Below are 20,926 nucleotides of genomic sequence, written 5' to 3'. Positions count from 1 at the left end.
TCGAATTCCACGTGAACATTTGTACAGTATTTTCAGTTTTATTAGAAAAGTGCACACATAACCAACATTGCTGGGGTCATTTCTTGGCTCTGCTTGCATTCAGCACTTGCTCCTGAGCAGCTTTCTTTGCTTTTACCATCTCAACGAGTTCCTAGGAGGAAATAAGGTTGTTGCAGTCAGGACTCTGTCATCGAACACAGCGCTGCACTGAGTGGTGTGGAGGCACAGGCCTAGCACCACAGCGCTCAGACAGCAAGGCTGGGGCCGCCCTAGGCTACACAGTGAGACCTTGTCCCCAGACCAACAGAAGGATAGCCCTGTAGCTGCTGAGGTCACCAACTGCCAGGGATAAATTTCTTTTTTTTTTTTTTTTTGGTTTTTCGAGACAGGGTTTCTCTGTGGCTTTGGAGCCTGTCCTGGAACTAGCTCTGTAGACCAGGCTGGTCTCAAACTCAGAGATCCGCCTACCTCTGCCTCCCGAGTGCTGGGATTAAAGGCAGGGATAAATTTCTAAGGTTGGTCTTCTTTCTCTAATAATTTTGGTCCCCCCGACTATTATAATACTAAAGTCAGCACTGTGTCACTCAGTTACCAGACAAGTAAGAACGCTAAGCGAATGGTAATTTAAACGACACACCTTGTATCGCCTCATGCAGTCCTTCTTCGTCCTGCCAGGAACTGCTTCAGCTATCTTTTCCCACCTTTCCGGAGTATTTACTGGGTACGTTTTCAAAGCTTGTTCTAGTAGCTTCTGCTCTTCTGTGGTCCAAGGGGTGAAATCTGTGCAGGGACCTGTTTGAAAAAAAAATTGTTTAGAAATTCATAGTCTTAACAGTAGAAAATGATCTTGGAGCATCTTCTCAGTGCCCCGATAGAGGATGTGTGATTTGAACAAATCTCTAAATACACATAAAAATTTCTTGCTTTAGCCGGGTGGTGGTGGCGCATGCCTTTTAATCCCAGCACTTGGGAGGCAGAGGCAGGCGGATCTCTGTGAGTTTGAGACCAGCCTGGTCTACAAGAGCTAGTTCCAGGACAGGCTCCAAAACCACAGAGAAACCCTGTCTCAAAAAAAAAAATTCTTGCTTTGAGAGAGAAAGAATACAAGCATAAGTGTGCGCACCTCTCCCGTCTCCGCAAAACAAACCATATGGCCTTCAGGCATGAACACAGGTTCAGGTTTGCTATCCAAGTGAGCCATCCACTTGCCCTACCACACAGCTTTCAAAGCCAGGAAACAGGCCTTGATTTGTTTTGGAGTTTTACTCTTTGGCTCTTTGCTCTTTGGAGGCCCACCCCCCAGCTCCCAAGGAAACACACATGGAGGTTTATCACTTATGAATGCCTGGCCTTAGCTTGGCTTGTTTCTAGCCAGCTTTTCTTATCCCATCCCAGCTACCGTTTGTCTCTGGGCCTTTTCCTTTTCTTTTGTGTATCTTACTTTTACTCTGACTCCAAGGCTTGCTGTTACTGGGTGGCTGACCCCTAGAGTCCTCTCTTGTTCTCTCTTTCCAGAGTTCTCCTCCTATTTATATTCTTTGCCTGGCAGCCCCACCTGTCCTTGCTCCTGCCTCACTATTGGCCATTCAGCTCTTTATTAGACCATCAGGTGCTCTAGACAGGCAAAGAATCACAGCTTCACAGAGCTAAACAAATGAAACAAAAGCAACACATCTTAAAATATTCTACACACACACACACACACACACACGTTTTGCTCATATGTCCTGATAATTTCCTGTGAGTGGTTAACAATATCCCTGAAATGATCAGTTCTTCCTCTAGTGGAATCCCAAAAACTGCTAGTTCCAATTAACTAGCAGTTAAATAAACCTGCTACCAGATTAGAAGCCTTTGTTTTTATCCCTTTCAGACCACCAAAGGTCACTTTCCAGTCATTGTGGACACAGATCCCAGGCCTCATACTTTGCGGTGGCCTGGAATCACGATCAGCCTTCTCTACTCAGAGGAACATACTTCACCTTCAAATCGTTCTGAAGGGGCTGCACTGTCAGCCTGAGGGGCCACTCCATGTTCTTTCTTAAATTTATCAAAAGCCTTTTTGTTAATGTCGTCTTTCTGATGAGGGTCTAAGAAATGGGAGAAAAAAAAAACAAACAAAAACCAAAACTACATTAACAGATCAATCTTGTCTTTGATTATTACTTTAAAAAATGTATCCAAGGTAACAAACTGATTTCTCAAATTAACTTACCAAGTTTTTGGAGACTTTTAGCCTTGCCAATAACATCTTTGGCAGTTCTTTTGATACCAGAAGAAGAATGTATATTCATGTAATTAGCAATAACTTCCCATCTAGAGAAATCAGTATAAAAGTTTAATAAGGAGAAACAAAGCAAGAACTATTACATTCTTACTGTAGACGTTAGTTAAAATCTACAGAAAGAGCTCTAAGTTAGTTTAATGATGCTATTATTTACCACTGTTTAGATTCCCTTAAGAGGTTCAAATCAACCATCTGTAATCTTGTTTTTAATAAAGCCCAATGGAAACAACAGATTCGCACTTCTGGTTTAGCAAACTCTGAAACAAGTGCCGCAGTGTGCTCATTGGGAGTCCAGATCTCTAGGGCTAGAATTAGAATCCCAGAGGTAGAGGCGGAGTCAGACGCCACGTGGAGACTAGAGACATAGCCATGAGGAGGCCGTGGCAGCAGCTGAGGCCTGTGCTGCACAGCCTCCACTCTTCTAAGGAACGGTGACGCGCCTGCTGCATGCGTGGAGAGGTGGTGCAGTGGACCAGCACAGGGAGTTCACACTGGCCACGGAGACAGAACTGACTGGAAGGCAGGCTTATTTATTTATTCTTTTACTTTTACACGCATTGATTGGTGTTTGACCTGCATGTCTTTGGGAGGATGTCGGACCCACTGAACTTGAGTTACAGACAGGTGTGAGCTGCCATGTGGGTGCTGGGAATTGAACCCAGGACCTTTGGACTAGCAGCCATCTCTCCAGTCCCTGAAAGGCAGGGTTTGTACACTCAACTCATCTCTACCCATTCTGCTGAAGCTGCTACGTGGATGGCTCTCTGTATCTCCAGGCCCCACCATATACCAAAAATGTTCACAAGAGCAAGTACCTCGAGTTTGTCCCCGCGGGGAAGAGGTTGACGGCTTTGATTAACAACTGCAGGTCGTCTTCTGACCAGTTCTTACTGCCACTCCCACCTCCACCCGTCGACTTCTCTGCATTCTTGGATGCTTGCCGCATCCGGGCGTCAGCTTCCTCCTTCTCTTTCCTCATTTGCTCATTTACTTCTTCTATCTACAGAAATACAGGTCAGTCAGTCTTCAGAGCATTTGGGGACCTCCAACCCTTTGTGACCGAGGTGCGTGGTCCTCAACCTCATGCCAATCTCATCTCACCCCAACCCTACACTCCACAGGTGAAACCCCAAGGCAAGCATGCGCTTTCCCCCTGGCTTCCCTCACAGCTGCACAGGTCACAGGTCAAGGACCGAGAAGCCGCCACAGCTTGAACCACTCAGATTCACTGGCAAGGTGACTGGCCTGTGTTACTCACATACAAGGCCACCTCAAATCTCGAAAGCTCATTTAGCACACGGGCAAGTGGTCTGTCTTAGCTTGGAGCTCTATCCTGTGTGCTGTTCTTCCTAGTGCACCTTTAAATACGCACACACGTGATGTACGTGACTTGAGCGCCTGGAGGCGGCTGTCACTCACTCCTCCTCTTCAATCTCTTAGAAGCAGTCATCAAGTCCCTATAATTCTAACTCTGAGACATTTTTCTGATTCCTGAGTTTCTTACAGAAGAATTCAGTGTTTATCTGTCTTATGCACCCTGTTCAGTCCACTATACCAGATAATCAGTGCAGCACTGAACCTTGCACTGGCTGACTGGTAGCGCCAGTATGTAAAATTCAGCTTTGCTCTATTCTTCCCCATCAACTCCACTTCCCTGCCTTCCTTTCCGTACTTTCCTCCTACCTCTACCCATCATTCATGGTTTTCAACCATGTCCTTCACTGAGCCTTCCCTCACCATCCAGATGCAGACGTCAGTGTTTCAGTGTTTGCTGGATGTCCTCCATCCTCTGCGCTCAGGCCTTCTCTTCTGATGTAACTACGCTATGAACTCCTTTGTGACAATGATAGCATTAGCTGTTCTTAAAAAGCACCTAACCGACTGTAGGATACTACAGGGCTATCTGATTTTATATTTAGTATAGTAGGTACCAATACTTGTTGAACTGAATTCAGTTCCTGAGACTGCCTAATTGTTTATCTATAAAATAAAAGGTATACATTAGATAGAACAAAGCCTTTTTTTGCTTATAAATGTTATCCTATGAAATATTCTGGGATTAATCAAAATAATTTTTAATCAATACTTTAAAAAAAATTGATTGGCTGGTCCTTTAATCCCAACACTTGGGAAGTAGAGGCAGGTAGATATATCTGTGAGTTCGAGGCCAGCCTGGACTACAGAGTGAGTTCCAAAGCTACACAAAGAAACCCTGTCTCGAAAACCAAGCAAACAAAAAAACAAACAAACAAAAAAAATATGACTAATGTGCTAAAGACTCCAAATTAAACACTACATGATTGAAAAATTCCTATCACCCGGGTGGTGGTGACACACACACACCTTTAATCCCAGCAGAGGCAGAGGTAGGTGGATTTGTGAGGACAGTCTGGTCTACAGAGCAAGTTCCAGGACAGCAAGGGCTACAAGAGAAACCCTGTCTCGAGCCTCCCCCCAAAAGCTATTAAATTTGATTTAAATCATCAAAGTACTTAACATAAACAATATTAATAAAATATAGTGGAAAACCCACACTCTTTGCCTTTTGTATATAGCAGGTCAAGAAACAGGTGAAACAATTAAGTGGAAACTATAAACAGAGTGATTTATCCTATTACCTGTTTTTCAAGTGCAGCTTTCCCTACTTCTCTTGTAGATGACGTCAGTATCTCATTCAAGCCCTGTAAGCTACAGAAGAGAGAGGGTGCTGGGAGTGTAGCTCCATGGCCCAGCCTCTACCCAGCAGCATGCACAAAGCCTTGGGCTCCAAGTTCAAGTCAGACACACACACACACACACACAGTAAAAACGGGACGGGGTAAGGGGTGGATGACAGGCATCCGTCAGTAGCAGTCCCTCAGACATACCTCGCTAGCTCGAGCCGATCACAAAGCTTCTCCACTTCCTCCATCATCTTCACACGCTCCGCCTCACTGTCTGAGAAGTGATTCCAGCTCTGGAAGCACAAATGAATCGTCAGTCAAGCGCACAGCGTGCGCTCAGAGGCTGTGGGTGTGGATGGACGCAGGGTCTGTGCTGTCATCAGGCCAGCAGAACACCATGGATGCTGTGAGCTTTCAGGACAAGGAGACTGACAGCCCTCCCCACTACCAGTGTGCTGCTGCCTGGCTATCTAATGCGCTGAATGGGAAAATCTTCTGGAAAACTAAACATGAAATTTTAAAAAGAGGTTCCAATACAGTATGCTAATACAGAAGGCACTAGCAAAAATCTGACTGACTGAAGATCATACTCATAATGGAACAAATTAACATAAGTGAAAGTGCAGCAAATTAGCTGGAAAACCCTTCCCAGGTTGTTGCTGCTAACAGTCATGTCTTCCATTTCTCACTGCTTGTTTCTTTTAGCCCATGGGCTGTTTTTCTCATTGAAGTCCCAATGCTGCTCCTCTTACTGTGGGCGCCCAGGCCTGGACAAGCACCAATGGTTCTCAGGCTTCTTGAGCAGTCCAGCACCTAAGTCCTGATGCTTTCTAGGGTGCCCCACCCCCATCCCAGGCTCTCCCTGGTCGCAGGAGTTTGAATGTGATCAGTGACACTATTAGGAGGTGTGGCCTTGTTGGAGGAAGTGTGTCTCTGTGGGGTGGGTTCTAAGGTCTCCTTTGCTCAAGCCATGCTATGTCTCAGTACACTTCCTGTTGCCTGTGGGCCATGATGCACGGCTCTCAGCCCCATCTCCAGCACCACGTCTGCCTGAATGCCATCATGCCTCAGCATGATGATAATGGACTGAACGCCTGAACTGTCAGCAAGCCACCCCAGTTAAATGTTTGTTTGTTTGTTTATTTATTTATTTAATAGAAGTTGCCATGTAGCCACAGTGTCTCTTCACAGCATAGAAACTCTAACACAGAGTGATCTCATCTACCTGCATGGTTTCTAGTGCTATCAAGATGTTGATGAGTCGCTGGGCAGTGGTGGCGCACACCTTAAATCTCAGCACTCTGGAGGCAGAATCGGCTTCAGAAATCTCTCCCCTTCTCACCTACCCTCTCCATACGCTAGAGTCCAGGCCAGCACACATTCTAAGCTGGACTGTGACAAAGGAGTCCCGATTCCTCTGCCCACCTCTCACAAAACTGAGTCCGGGTCCAACTGCAGCCTCCGGTGCGACCTCCTCTTCAGGGGCCCCGCTCTCCCAGCCTCACCTGTCAGCGTTCTCTTACCTCTAGGACGCTTTCCTGGTGTCTCACAGTCCTGACACTCATCTTAGAGCAGGACTGCCTGCTCACTTACCAGTGGGTTCCTCAGGGCAGGAACCGTTCATTCTAACTGTGTGGTCTACAATGAATGCAATCTGGTCATTTGATGACTGAGTAAACCAACTCGTGTTGGAATGACTTGTTGGTACCAGAAGTTCTGCTATAACTCAGACACTCAGATCCTGAGTGGCCTTCTAAAGTCTCTATCAAATTCTCATCACACTCTTGCGCACCATCTCCCATACCATCTAACCGCCATCTTGGGGAGTTCAGCTATCCTTATTGTAAGAGGATTCTCTCAGCTGGGCTTGCTGACTGTTCACATCTCTTCATGGAAGGCTGTCACAGGATCTCACCTGGGTATCCATCCACGCCCTACCACATGCTATATGTAATTCTTCCTTAACTGCGTGTAGCCTCAGGGAGGAGCTGGGACAATCTGTCCGTCTATGCGGCTGTGGCAAAGCCCTCCTCCCGGATGGGTAAGGGCTTTCCAGGAGCAGTCTATGGGGAGAGGAGCACTTAACACACCAGTAACTTCTCACCTGTGCTCTGTAAAAGGAAGCCAGACAAACTCATCCCCAGAATGAACCTTGGCAGAATCCTATCTCAGTTTATTGCTGGACCTTAGGAGATGGGGCAGACGGAATTACATCTCCCCCAGCAAGGAATCTGAGCAAAAACTTGCTGAGTTTGTCAGTCAAGTGAATTTTCTCATTAACTACCTTAGCTCCAGAACTAGGTTCTTATCAGCTACAGGTACATGAGGACCATGAGGACCACGGTATACAGGAAACCTCCCTAGGGCCCCAGAGCTGCACAGCTCAAGGCCAGGCAAGGCTACACGAGCCTCTCAGTCAGGCTGGTGAAACAGTTCTCCAGTTAAAGCACTTGCGCCCATGTGTGACAACCAAGTTCAATCCCTAGGACCAGAAGGGTCCAGGAGAGGACTGACTTATCTCCTTTGCTATGTGCACCCCCCACACACATAGAAAATAAATGTAATAAAAAACAAGACCCTGCCTCAAAAAACAGTAACCAAATTAAAACAGCACTTCAAGATAAAATGTGTACACGTGTCTGCACGTGGTGGACAAGGGAATACTTCACGGCTCGTTAGGGCCCGGGCACTCACGTGGCAGTGCCCCCAGCAGCCTGGCCTACCTTGCAGGAGTTCCGAAGTTTCTGCCTTTCCTTTTTAATGGCCTTTTTCTGGATATCCTTTTCCTTCTTTGCCAGTAAAGCTTGCTGTCTAACTTCCTCCTCTTCCTTCTCTTTAGCCAACCGAGCAGCTTCTAATTCTGCTTGTCTTTGCTTTAAAAAGGTGAACAAAATCATTTAATAAAGAAACTGGGGCTGATGAAAGAAATAAGATGACATCAAGTTAGTGATGAATTAAAGTTAAGGACACCTGGCAAAGTCTACAAATTACAAAATTCTACTCATTAGAAAATATAAAACATTTAAAAAATAAACCAGGAGCCGGAGAGGCGGCTCAGCAGTGGCCTACCCGAGAACCCAGGTTTGGTCCGCAGTACCCAACTGTCTTAATTCTATCTTTACGGCACCCAGTGCCCGTTCTCCATCATCAGGCAGAAGGACACGGTGGTATATACTATACTAACACAGACACTCACACATACACAAGGAAAAATAAAAATAAATCTCAAGGCTAGGTGTAGTGGGGTACAACTTTAATCCCAGCACTCTTTGGCAGAGGCAGAGTTCAAGACCAGCCAAGGCTACACCAAACACAACAACTTGAATTGCTGAAAGAGACCTGCACAGTGAGACCCTGTCTCAGAAAGTCTGAAAGAGGTGGTGTACACCCTTCCCTATCTCAAAACAAACAAATAAAAACCGAACCAAACGAAATCAAGCCTTAAAGTGAGTCACTCAGAGTGGCACCCGATTCTGTTTCTAGATTATTCCGCCTCAGGTGGCCTGGAAGCCCTACCACCTTACCTTCTCTTTGGCTTCCTGCTCCTTCCGTCTGGCTTCTGCCTTTGCTTTCTTTTCTGCTTCTTTCTTGGCCCTTTCTTCTTCCTTAAACTTTTTTATCCTTGGGTCACAACTGTAAGCATTATCCACTAGTGTTCTTATTCTGTTCATCTCCTCCTTTTTCCGTTGGGCCCTTGTTGCTCTGTTCTGCTTCTCGATCCACCTCCTCTCATCACGACTGCAAGACACGAAGCACTAGGATCAAACGAATACTTCAGATGACTAGAAACACAGCGTTTTATAGTTCATATGGAGATGATGTCTTAGGAGATGAAGACAAGACACCTCATTCCTATTCATTTTGATTTTTTTCTCCTTGATACTTATGTCAAAAGAATTTCCAACACATAAATAGCTTCAGTAGCCAAGTTTTTGGAGCTGAGCTACTTGGATATTATTTTTCATTGACAATTTCCTACATGTATCCTAACCTATTACTGATTTGGCGCCACCTAGCTCGTGAGAAGGGAACTTTTAAAATTATGGATCGGGCTGGAGAGAAGGCTCAGGTTGACAACCCTTGCTGTTCTTCCGGAAGACCCGACTTTGGTGCCCAGCAAAATTTTTGAGCCTGTCCTGGAACTGGCTCTTGTAGACCAGGCTGGCCTTGAACTCACAGAGATCCTCCTGCCTCTGCCTCCCGAGTGCTGGAATTAAAGTTGAGTGCCACTACCACCCGGCTTGCAAGAATAAACATTTTTTTAAAAGTTGGAGACTGGCAAGATGACTATAGTGCTTGCCTTCAATATTTACATACGTAACTATTTAATATGTAAACTATGTCATTTTTAGCTATTATTTTAATGAATATTTATGTAAAGATGTTATGTTGCATATTACTTTAACCCTGTAAGGTGTGTTATATTTGTTTAACGATGTAAAGATGTGTTGCCCTTGTTTCACCCTGCTTCTAAGATACCTGATGGTCTAATAAGCAGCTGACTGGCCATTACAGGCAGGAGAGAGGACAGGTGGGGCTGGCAGGCAGAGAAAATAAACAGGAGAAACCTAGGCTTGGGAAAAGAACGCGAGAGAGAGAGGAGAGGGGCACACATGGGGCAAGAAGTCAGGCAGCAAGAGACACGAAGCGGTGAGAGTAATACATAAAGAACAAGAGAAGAGTGAAAAGCCCCAGTCAACGGGCAGATAAAGAGAACCAGGTAAAAAGAGCTAGCCAGAGATGGGCCTAAGCGAGGCCGAGCAGCCATTACTAAGAAGTCTCCATGTCATGACTTGGGAGCTGGTGGTGAACCGAAAGAAAAAGACTGGTATAAATTTGACCTCTGGGACCAGGGTCACAAAGAGCCAGGTCCAGAGAGTTGTCCTCTGACCTCCACCCCAGGCTATGACAAATCTGTGTCCCCACAACAAACACATAAAATAGAAAGCAGCCGGGATGCAGCGCATGTGAAACACCTGCCTACTAATATGGCATCCCAAAACTAATCTCTAGCAAAACATGTGTTTCCCTTTGAAAAAAAAGCTGAATGTATGACCCATGGCCCTAATTCATGAGACCGTGAGCTTGACCCTTCACCATACACAGACATACACTGACATACATACCACTCTGCTTTTTCTTTTTCTTCTTCATCTAAATAAGAAAATTCTCTCCAAGAATCAAAATTATACCTAATATAGACAGAAATCAAGATAGAATTGGAAAAAACAAATCCTTTTAAAATCATACTAGACACACACTACTTTTAAAACCAGTGGTAAACAGATCAGTTGTCCCTCCTTTTTGCTATTAAACTAAAAACTATGCCCACGCACTCAATGTCAACAGCTCCCTGCTCTCCTGTCTTTTTTCTCACTTCCCTAGAAGGTTGTCTGTGATTTCTCCTGCCTTCGTGTTAACCACTGTCAAGTCTTACGATGACTCCAGCTAAGGGTATTTTATTTCTGGTTTGTTATCTTAATGGAAAAGCTACTCTAACTGACCAAAGTGAATCTTGTTTTCTCAAGAGTCTTTATTTCTGTAAATAATAAACACGCCGGTTAGTGAAAGGACACAGTATGAGGCTGGAGTCACGGCTCAGTGGCTAAGAGCGCTCCCAAAGGACCCAGCTCAGTTCCTGGCATCCTGCAGTCACGGCTCAGTGGTTAAGAGCACTCCCAAAGGACCCAGCTCAGTTCCTAGCACCCTGGAGTGGTGGCTCAGTGGTTAAGAGCACTCCCAAAGGACCCAGCTCAGTTCCTAGCACCCTGGAGTGGTGGCTCAGTGGCTAAGAGCACTCCCAAAGGACCCAGCTCAGTTCCTAGCACCCTGGAGTCACGGCTCAGTGGTTAAGAGCACTCCCAAAGGACCCAGCTCAGTTCCTAGCACCCTGGAGTGGTGGCTCAGTGGCTAAGAGCACTCCCAAAGGACCCAACTCAGTTCCTAGCACCCTGGAGTCACGGCTCAGTGGTTAGGAACGCTCCCAAAGAACCCAGCTCAGTTCCTGGCACCCACCCAGCGGCTCACAAGGATGGCCCTCTTCTGGCCTCCATAGGCACCAGGTGCAGACACATGTAGCCAAAACACCCACACACATATTTTTGAAAAACATAAAACAAATAAAATGCACTAAATATTATGTTTACTGAAAATTAGTGAATTATAGGTAAAAAGCACTACCTACTTAAAGAACTCAACTTTTCCCTCACTGAGACAGGTCTCACTACATAGCCCTGGCTGGCCTCAAATTCATGGAGATTCACCTGCCTCTGCCTCCCAAGAGGTGGGATTAAAGGCGTGCGCCACCACTGCCCAGCTCAATTTACATTTTTTTACGGCAGCCAAGTACTTGACATCTAGATTTCAATACATTAATGGAAAACAGACAAAAAAAAAATCACAAAATATTTTCATGTAATGCTATGTATCTTTATTAACTTCATTAGTTCAGTAAAGGTTCAGCTACTCAAAGTGAATGGATGAACAATCAAGTACTTAAAGAATGGCCTTAAAAATGATACCATCCCACAAACAGTACGTTTATTAACTTACCAGAAAGAATAAAATGTATCTACGTCTTCAAATGAGGAGTTCATGTCACCAAGTTTGGGAACATTTTTTTTATTTGACCATCTGAAATATTAAAACAAAAATCTCACTCTTTCAAGATTTTGAGTAAGAGATCAACCTACATCCAGTTCTTTAAAAGCAACAGCTTTTACTAATTAATCCCACCCAACACTCTGCCCTTTAACCTCTACAACTAAGAGGTGCGACCCTCAGAAGTGGTAAGCAGTGCAGGAGACGCAGCCCAGCTATCTCAAGTTCCATGTACTACAGTGATGTAGGAGCTGCCAGGCTCGCTGACCCAAGCGGGGCAACTGGTCTCTCCCCACACTCACTGCTGCCCCTTAAAAACGCAGCACAGAGGGAAATGGTAAGCCAGTATGAGACAGCAGTGTAGACGGATTTCCAGCCCAGGAGATGAGGAGGCGACACTAGTCCATTGTACTAAACAACACATGGCGGAAGCCGAGGCTCCAGAACTGGCACCTCAGGCTCTGCCCATGCCCTCCGGGTGGCTCCGTGTGCAGTGAAGATGGCCAGAAAATGTGCCAGTTCAGACAGAACCAAGAACGCAGGACACTACTGACACCACATACTATTTTAAGACTCATATTAATGCAATAAAGTATGTATTAACCTTAAGGATCTAATAATTTACCCTTTGCCAGAGAAGCCCTGTGAAAATAAGATGCTCAATGAAAGGACCTGGGGCTGCAGACGCAGCTCGGTGTGGAGCGCGTATGCAGCAACCACGCCCAGGGTAAGGATTAACAGTTTTCCTCCAAGACTAACACCAACATCGGTGCAGTGTGGGAGCAGAGGAGGGTGTGCTGTTACCTAAACACCAGCGTCACATGCTACTTAGGAGGGCTCAGGGTAGCAGAGAAGAAAGGCAGAGAGTCTGCGGACACACTTGAGAAGACAGCGGGAACCTGGGGGAGTGTGAATGCTGGGTATGTGAGCACTGTGACCAGGGGTGGACACACTTCAGAAGACAGTTGAACCTGGGGAGCACTGTGACCAAGGGGCGGACACACTTGAGAAGACAGTTGAACCTGGGGAGCACTGTGACCAGGGGTGGACACACTCGAGAAGACAGCGGGAACCTGGAGGAGTGTGAATGCCGGGTATGTGAGCACTGTGACCAGGGGCGGACACACTCGAGAAGACAGTTGAACCTGGGGAGCACTGTGACCAAGGAGATCGGTGCTTTAACTCACCTGGAATTCCTTTCAAACACCGGAGAAAACACTTGGAAGAAATTGTCCTTTGCTTCACTCTTAGAAGGAACCGAGTTGTCGAAAGTAGGATCTACGCTGTTAAACGCACGTCTCTTCGCTGGATCAGACAGCATTTCGTAAGCTGAGAACAGAGTAACACGACAGCACCGTGAGGCCGACAGAAAATATCGCCTTAGGGATGTGGCTCTGTGGAGGGAGGGGCCTGGGTCTGACCACTAAAGACAACAAAACAAGGTGGAAGAAAGAAAATAAAATATTTTTCTGCTAAAAGTTATTGCCATATTTCAAATTTTTGAATTTTAGATGGGAGAAGGTTTTATTTAGGCCTGGTCCTAGCATTATGACATAAATGATGTAATTCCTCTAAGTAGACAACTGACAAGACACTATCCCCCCCTTGGGGACTCTAACCTAGAGCCTGGTACAAGCCGGGCGAACACCCGGGTCAGGGCATCACAGAACAACTGAGAACAAGGCTTTTGGCTGGGCAGGCTGGCTGGTCTAGAATCCTACCACTTGAGGGGCCTGAGGTAGGATACTGCCTTGCATTTAAGGCCAGCCAGGACACAATGAGCTCCAACCAAGCCTGAGTTAAAGTGAGTGAGCCCCTGCCTCCAAACAGTCTGTTGTAGGAGGCAAGTGGACGGAGGGACGGGAAGAGCACCTGAAAACAAAAGCACTACAAGCTATAAAATTACACATGAGGAAACATGGAGTTGGAAATGCTAACCATCCGTCCTGGTTTGCACAATGGGTCATGGCTATGTAAACAGCCATAAATAACTGTGATCTATTGCATAATCTAAAATTAGTAAAACCTCCAAATAACAGGTTAGTCTCACAACAACCTAAAATGGTGAAAGGGCTTAGGTCTGTACCACCACCGAGCACCCATGCCAGACCCCACGGTTCCGGCCTGCAGATCCCAGCGACCAGGAAGGGAGAGGTAGGACTAGAAACACCAGAAACTCAAGCCCTGCCCGACTACAGCGACTTCAAGGCCAGCTGGGCAATTTAGTAAAATCCAGTCTTCTAAAAAAAAAAAAAAAAGTGTGTGTGTGGGGGGGGGTCAGCACGGGGCTGTAGTTCAGTGGTAGCCTGGTTTGATGCCGAGCACTACACGAACATACCAAGATGTGATCATCCATGTATAACTCTGTATATGTACAAACATACTTAGAGGAGCACGAGTGTGATAATCACCTCAGAGCTGGGCTCAGCAATACATGCTTGCAATCCCAGCAATGAGAGGCCGAGGGAGGAAGATGGAAAATTTAAGGCCAGCCAGGGCTAGAGGAAGGCCTACCTTAAAACAAAGCAAAACCTGTCCCCGGGACCCTGCTAAGATGCTGACTGGACCAGGAGGCCCGGGGCAGGGCCTGAGCATCTGCATTCCTGGGCTGCTAGTGCTGGGATTGGAGTCAAGGCCCTCGGCTCTCCCTGTGTGGAAGCTCTGGGGAAAGAGCAGCAGTCACAGGCTGGACTGCAAGGCTGCGATGTCAGAAGGTGGTGGGCACAGACACACTCTGTCCCCGCAGCGGGGGACACTGACGATTCTAAGAGAGCCCTGTGGTGAACCATCCTTACCTTTAGTTATACAAGTGAAGTAGTCATTGTCTCCCTCTTTGATTGGCTCCCCAGCTGCTTTCCGTTTGTCTGGGTGATGTTTTAGGACCATCGCTTTATCTGCAGAACCAATCAGATATCACTGATTTTAGGGGTAATTCTTTAGTAATTTGACATTTTTTTCCTCTCTAATTTTAACCTTCAATTTTTTTGACATTTTCAAATTCACTGTACATCATAATCTCAACTAAAATAACCGTCTATGACCTTTTTGTCTTTTCGAGACAGTTTCTCTGTGTAGTCCTGGCTGTCCTGGAACTAGCTCTTGTAGACTAGGCTGGCCTCGAACTCACAGAGATCCACTGGCCTTTGCCTCCTCAGTACTGGAATTAAAGGCGTGCGCCACCACCTCCCAGCTCAGCTTATAATCTTTATCCTTTACTATTTTACTCCTCTAAATCTCATTGTAAGGATATCATCTTGTTTATTTCTTTCCTCCACTTTATTTAGTGATACCCTCTCAAAGAAAGAAATGAAATATCTCTCTTCTAGTATTTTTTAAAACAATATCCTATGTTCAGGCAATGAACCTGCTTAGTTCTAGTTCTCTACCTTTTAAGCTTTATAGCAATGATTCGACTTTAAAAAAGGAATCTAGTCATTTTCTGGGAACCCAGAGACGGACTTGCCTGAAGAATCAATCTGGCCAGTATTAAAGTTTGCTTCAAATTTGGCAAGGGGGGAAAAAAGGAATCCATTAATACATCTTTCACATTTCCAGTGTGACTGTTTCTTTAGGGTGTTGGAATCTCATCTATGTCATTCCACCGAGATAAAGTCTAAGGGTTAGGTGTGCAGCCAGAGCAAACAGCCGAAGAGACCGAGGCCGCCTTTCCTGGGCAGCAGCTGTAGACCTACGCCCCACAGGCCGCTCTTCTGTGCTTTGGAACCTTATACAGACACAGGTATGCAGGTCTCCAAGTCCGGCTTCTTTCCTCATTGTTGTGGTTTGAGATTCATCCATATCTCAGGAAATATGGATGTCCTGGTAGTTTGTTCTTATTTTGTGTTGCTGAATAGCATTTGGCTGTATTAAAATACACTGGTTTGTGTATTATTTTCCTGTTAGTGAACGTTTAAGTTGTTTCCCATTTGTGAACAATCTGATAACATTACAAACATTTCTCTAGAAACCAACTCATGGGCACACCCAACCTGGCTGTTCCTATGTATTCTGAGTGTACAGGGTTCAGCATTGGGAATTATTTGCTTTCTGATGACCATTCAGCTTGGATATAGTAGCCATTTCCCAAACTATGTTGGCAAAGAGGTGTTTTACTGTACCTAGTTCAAGTAGAAAGTAGTAAAGACTATTATGTGGGTCACAGAAACTCTAAAAACCTATGAACTAAGCTATCTTGGAGGCCAAGAGTCAGAAACACGGGATAATTCTGCAGGTCATGAAGCTGAACACTGTTCCTGACAAGGCCTGGTCTCACTGCAGAGCAGAGCTGTGACCGCTGCCGTTCACACAGCAAACGCCTCTCTTCTCCTCTCCTCTGTCCTGGCCAGCATGAGAGTCTATGTAGCTTACGTCAGGCTGTTCTCCGACACACGTGTGTATTAGTAATCTATGTCACAGGCTGCACCAGCCAGTCTGCAGACATAAACACTGTCAGGTGTGTGATGACGCACACCTGTAATCCCAGCACTGGGCAGGAGGAGCACAGAGTTGAGGCTAGTGTGAGCATGAAATATTGTATTACAGGGTTGAAGAGATGGCTTAGCAGTTAAAAGTACGACTACTCTTGCAAATGACTTGAGTTTGACTTTTAACAACCACAATGGGTAGCTTACAGCTTCCTGTAACTCCATCTCCAGGAGACCTGGTCATCTCTTCTATCCTCTGAGGATGCCTGCCTCACGTGTACATACCCGCATACAGATACGCATCTAAGTTTTAAAATTAAAATCTTTTTAGAAAGAGATGGCCCGAGTGGGCAGGCCTGCTTTTCATCCCGCCCGACTCACGCACAGCTAGCTTAGCTCCGGAAAAAAACACACGAATTAATCTGCAGCAGGGAGCGGCAGGCTGCATTCCTGCCCAGCTCCCTAATACAGAAAGAAAACTAAGATAGGCATTTTTTTTTTTTAACTAGACCCAAGAATGGTGACTTTAGCCGCAACTTCTGAAATCCCAGCACTCGGAAGGCAGATGCAGGATATAAGGTATTGAGGTAGCAACACCCTGTCCCTCTCTCACCTAAAAAAACCTCAAAGCAGAACAGGACTAGACATGAAACTCAGTGGCAGAGAGCTGGCCTGTGACTTAAGACCTCAGGTTTGATCCCCAACCACCACCAAAACTCCAAACAAATAAGAAAACAAAATGGTCCCCGATGCATAATTTTTGTGTTACAGTGATTCTGAGCCCTTCCTTCAGGAACCTCACCTGAGAACACTCAGGGTCCCCACCACCTTCCTTTTCTAAGGCAGTGTCTCATGTACATGGCTGCTCTGCTTCTGAGTTTGGGGTCACATTTCCTGTATTAAACATTCGACTGTTTCAAAACCGGTACTTACGAGCTGCTTTGATCTGCCTCTGTGTGGCTTTGTGTCTGAGGTGGCCCAGTCCAAGAACTGCATAATGATCTTGATTCTGATGAACACACAAAACGGGGTTAAAGCTGAGCGGAGGACATTTAACCCTTTGTGTTCTGTTACCATAGAAACTATTTTCCAAAGTGAGATGTCTGGGCTGGAACCACACGGCACCTGCTTAGCAGAACTTCCCGAGCAGAGGCCGGTGAGGCTCTGTATAAAACAGGCTCTGCACCCGTGTACACAGGGAGAGGTGGACGACTGTACAGCCTTCCTGATGTTTTATACAGAAGACTAGCGAACTGGACGCTAGAGATTACTGGAGATTGAAAAAACAAAACAAAACAAAACAAAAACCCAGGTAATGGTAAAACAAGCCTTAATCCCAGCACTTGGGAGGCAGAGGCAGGCAGATCTCTGTTGAGCTTGAGGCCAGCCTGGCCTACAGAGTGAGTTCCAGGAAACCCCATCTTGAAACAGTAACAACAACAAACCAAACAAGAACAAGCAAGCAGACCGGTAACACCTAGCATCCTCTAAATATACTTCTAAAGAATCCCCTTTCTCTACTAAAACCTGTATTTTCTACCCTTCCCTCCTTAAATCTAGTTCAGCTAGAATATACAGGACAGAATGACAACAGACCTGGCAGCTGAGCCAGTGAACAGTGACTGCACAGAACCGGGAAACAGGAGGAGTATGCTGGGTGGAAATTCTGAGACTTGAGGGATGTGTTCTTCAGTTAATATCCTGGTGAATTTACAAGTCAAGAAGCAACAGTAGTAAGGCCACACTAATCCAAACTGTCCACTTTGTCTTGGAGAATGAGCTGGCTCTCACAAGAAGAGAAGGTGAGGGCACAGAACCTGGACTCAAAGAGTCAAACAGCCCACTGGGGATGGCGCTACCCCAGCCTATGGTCCTAGAGGATAGAAAAAGGCTGAGCTGGGCAGTTGGGCGCACACCTTTAACCCCAGCACTTGGGAGGCAGATCTCAGTGAGTTCGAGGTCAGCCTGGTCTACAAAGCAAGTTCCAGGACTGTTCCACAGAAAAAAAACTTGTCTCGAAAAAACAAACAAAAAGCAGGCTGAGCAAGACAACTTTCCTAAAATTTGGGCACAAAAGTGCCTACAAAGTACTTCAGCCTGCACCCCAACACAGGTTCCTGTTTAGTGTACTCTACCAAACTCCCTCCTGCGTCAGTGTGTCCCCTCTTCCTCAAAACCTAACTATACGTGTTTCAATCGTTACCAACAGGCCTAGCTTGTGAGCGAGCCTTGTAGCAGAAAGTTATTTACTCCCTCTAGGCTTGCCCGCACTTCAGACGTTTTCCATGCTGCCAACAGCACTGTCCTCTACACTTCTATCAGAAATGTGTGCTTGTGTGTGTGCTGCACGCGCGCGGAGGCCAAAGGACAACCTCAGGCTATTTCTCCCGTAAGGTCCACCTTTCTTTCCCTCCCAGACAGTTTCTATCGGCCTGGAGCTCACAAGTCTCTAGGCTGGCCGGCCGTAAACACCACCCCAGTCCTGGGATTACACAATGCACGCTGATCAAACCCTCACGCCCCATTCCTTCTCATCCCCTTTCCTCTCCTACCCAATCCCTAAGCTTCTTTTAAGAGTGGGTTCTGGGGACTGAACCAAGGTTGGCTTGCAAGCGCTTCACTGACTATGGTCAGTGCTATTCCAACTCTGGGAATACAGTGCTTACGTAAGCCTATCGTGTTGAACTGCCTTAGAAACCACAGCGCAGTAACGGGAAAACGGGGAACGTGGTCCATGTCTAGATGCTTCACTCTCGAAAGCTCTGCACAGCCAATACCTTCCAATCTTTGGGGTCCAGTGTCTTCAGCATGGGGAACTCCTCCAAGTGCAACTCCTCATCTTCTGACTCCTCTGACAGCTCCTTCTTATCCTCCAGTTCCTGAAAGGAGGTAGAGGCATTTCTGTTTCTCCTCTTGACAAAAGCTTCAAACCACCTTCCCACGGGCTCAACTTGACAGAGTGCAGAGGCTGTGAGGGAAAAGCAGACGTCAACCATTGCAAGGAACGCCTCTATTTCAAGGTAGCGACTTCCTAGGACGAGCAAAAAAAATGACGCCAGGATGTAATTTTCAAGCCATCAACTATAAAAATAATCGCAGAATCCAGTTGCATTATGGGTAGCAAGTTATACTTGGTAACATTAATTATTCCAGCAACCTCTTCCAGTTAACATTCCATTAAGGGTAATGACCTGAGTTCGATGCCCAGGTCTCATCAAGGTGGACGAGGACAGGCTCTGTAAGTGTTCCTTTGACTTCTGCATGCATGCTACGGCACTCACAAAAACCCCCATTTTTTTTTAAAGCAAAAGAAAAATTCAGCCACTAATCAATATTTTCCTGAGGATGTGGGAAAGGAAGGTGAGGAACTAATAATAGTAATAAAACAACAAATGATAAAATGCCACCAGGAACTAGCCTCAAAAGAAAACAAAAACAAAAACAGATACTCAAGTGATCTTACTTACTAATGGTTTAATTATTAAAATGGCTAATGATTCTAAGAGTTCTCTAGGACCATCTGCTCAAATAGACAATTTTCCAAGCCAATGCTGGGGACTTACTGCATCTATGGCTGAGTGATGCTGGCTAGATGTGAACCTGAAATCCCTGGGTTTTAGACTAGGACCACGAGTTTCTTGAAATGTAAGATTGAAATAATACTTCTCTCATTCAGTTCCTAAAATATTTTAATGCAGTTTGGAAACTTCAAACTGTTGTAGAGAAGGCATTACGGAACAAATCACTGCGTATCTGTACGGCAGAAACAAAAGTATATGGTAATCTGGGTCAGGAAAAAGGTGAGATCATAATTTTAATTTCATAAGAAATCAAAGTGCTTTTTTGGGGCAACATTTTCTAAGAATGCTTCTCGCATTTTAATTGGCTTATGATATTACGATTTCCTCCACCTAATAAAGAGGTTCCAAACACTAAAATGAACCAGCTGCGTGACAGGGGCGTGGCTTTGAGCCTTTGGAGCCCCCTCCCCCCCTAGTATAGGATTACACCAGGACACAGACGCAACACGTGCCGTGGGAAACATTTAAAACTCTCCCGTTCAACAAGTGCCCAGGGTAAAGTGGCTACGGAAATGAGCGTAGAAATCACTAAAATCGGAGCGGCAACGCTTGCAATACCTCCCAGCGTGCCGGGTATAAACCAAAACACCCACTGCAGGAGGTCAACCGCTCTTTCAATCTCTCCTCCGAACACTCCAAGCTTTCCAGGAGCTCCCGCAAGGGGCTTCCATTGGGATAAAGAAGCTGTCTTGAGTCCGAACACATAAAACGCAGAGCCGGGGGCAAGGGCAGAGGTGAAAGCGTCCACTCGGCTTTGTACACCCCGGCACGTGGATGCGTGCAGCGGGGTCTCTCCGCCGCGGGCCGCGGGGTGCTTTAGGGGACCTTTCAGCGAGTCGGGGGGCTCGGTCCTCAATCGCTCAAGCCCGCTCATGAGTCAGCGGCCCCGAGAGGAAGGAGGAACCACAGGTGCAGAGAGAGGACGCCCCCACCCTCCCGTTAATAAACCGGGGACTCCTCAAATCACAGCACGGACACAAGGGCTCGTCCCGGAGCAGGTGGCCGGACTCCGGCGCACCCACACCGGGGCTGCCCTGCCGGGCACGGGGCTGCCGAGGACGGGGCGCCCGGGGCCGGGTGGGCACCTACCGGAGGACAGAGAGCGGGTGATGGCGGTGCCCTGGCTGTCCGCGGCGCTCGGCAGCAGCAGCATGGTGGCCCTCGCCGTCCGCTCGGCCTCCCGGTCCGAGCCTCGCCTCGCCTCGCGCCCAGGCTGCATGCCCGGGCACCGGCGCGTGGGGACGACCCGCAAGCACTTCCGGGATGGCGCTTTCGCGGGGCGGACGCCCGGCCCACCCACGCCTGCGCGCGTCGGCGCGCGGGCCGCCCACTTCCTCCACGGACGCGATCCCGGCTGGAGACGCGGAGCGG

General features: G+C 46.7%; 1 protein-coding gene across 2 annotated transcripts; it reads right to left on the bottom strand.

Annotated features, from left to right (window-relative positions):
- Positions 1 to 22: 22 nt before the first annotated feature.
- LOC121458878 (dnaJ homolog subfamily C member 2) lies at positions 23 to 20,841 on the bottom strand. Of its 2 annotated transcripts, none has more exons than XM_041668234.1 (16): positions 20,645 to 20,841; positions 18,752 to 18,942; positions 16,908 to 16,983; positions 14,346 to 14,444; positions 12,738 to 12,879; positions 11,503 to 11,583; positions 10,077 to 10,142; positions 8,475 to 8,688; positions 7,674 to 7,823; positions 5,155 to 5,243; positions 4,906 to 4,975; positions 3,103 to 3,287; positions 2,216 to 2,316; positions 1,983 to 2,090; positions 638 to 792; positions 23 to 151 (listed from the first exon to the last, which is right to left on the bottom strand). In XM_041668234.1, the coding sequence occupies exons 1-16, from the start codon at positions 20,772 to 20,774 to the stop codon at positions 77 to 79; spliced, it is 1,932 nt and encodes a 643-aa protein (XP_041524168.1). In that variant the 5' UTR covers positions 20,775 to 20,841; the 3' UTR covers positions 23 to 76. The 2 variants fall into 2 exon arrangements, with proteins under 2 accessions (XP_041524168.1, XP_041524169.1); XM_041668235.1 differs by having other exon boundaries at positions 18,752 to 18,853; positions 20,645 to 20,774.
- Between the last annotated feature and the right edge of the window lie 85 nt (positions 20,842 to 20,926).

This window comes from Microtus oregoni, unplaced genomic scaffold (assembly GCF_018167655.1).
Source record: "Microtus oregoni isolate MIOR12 unplaced genomic scaffold, Mior012 000018F_ref0000195, whole genome shotgun sequence".
Classification (NCBI taxonomy): Eukaryota; Metazoa; Chordata; class Mammalia; order Rodentia; family Cricetidae; genus Microtus; species Microtus oregoni.
This window is presented reverse-complemented; position numbering and strand designations above follow the sequence as displayed.

Bases quoted from the DNA above. Each gene is read 5' to 3' on its own strand.
- LOC121458878 (XM_041668234.1), bottom strand. From the start codon at position 20,774: ATGCAGCCTGGGCGCGAGGCGAGGCGAGGCTCGGACCGGGAGGCCGAG. The intron at 8,689-10,076 runs GTATGTATGTCA...CGTGTCTTGCAG, and splicing joins GAAAAAGAAAAAGCAGAGTG to TCGTGATGAGAGGAGGTGGA. The intron at 793-1,982 runs GTGAAGTATGTT...TTTTTCAAACAG, and splicing joins CCCTTCAGAACGATTTGAAG to GTCCCTGCACAGATTTCACC.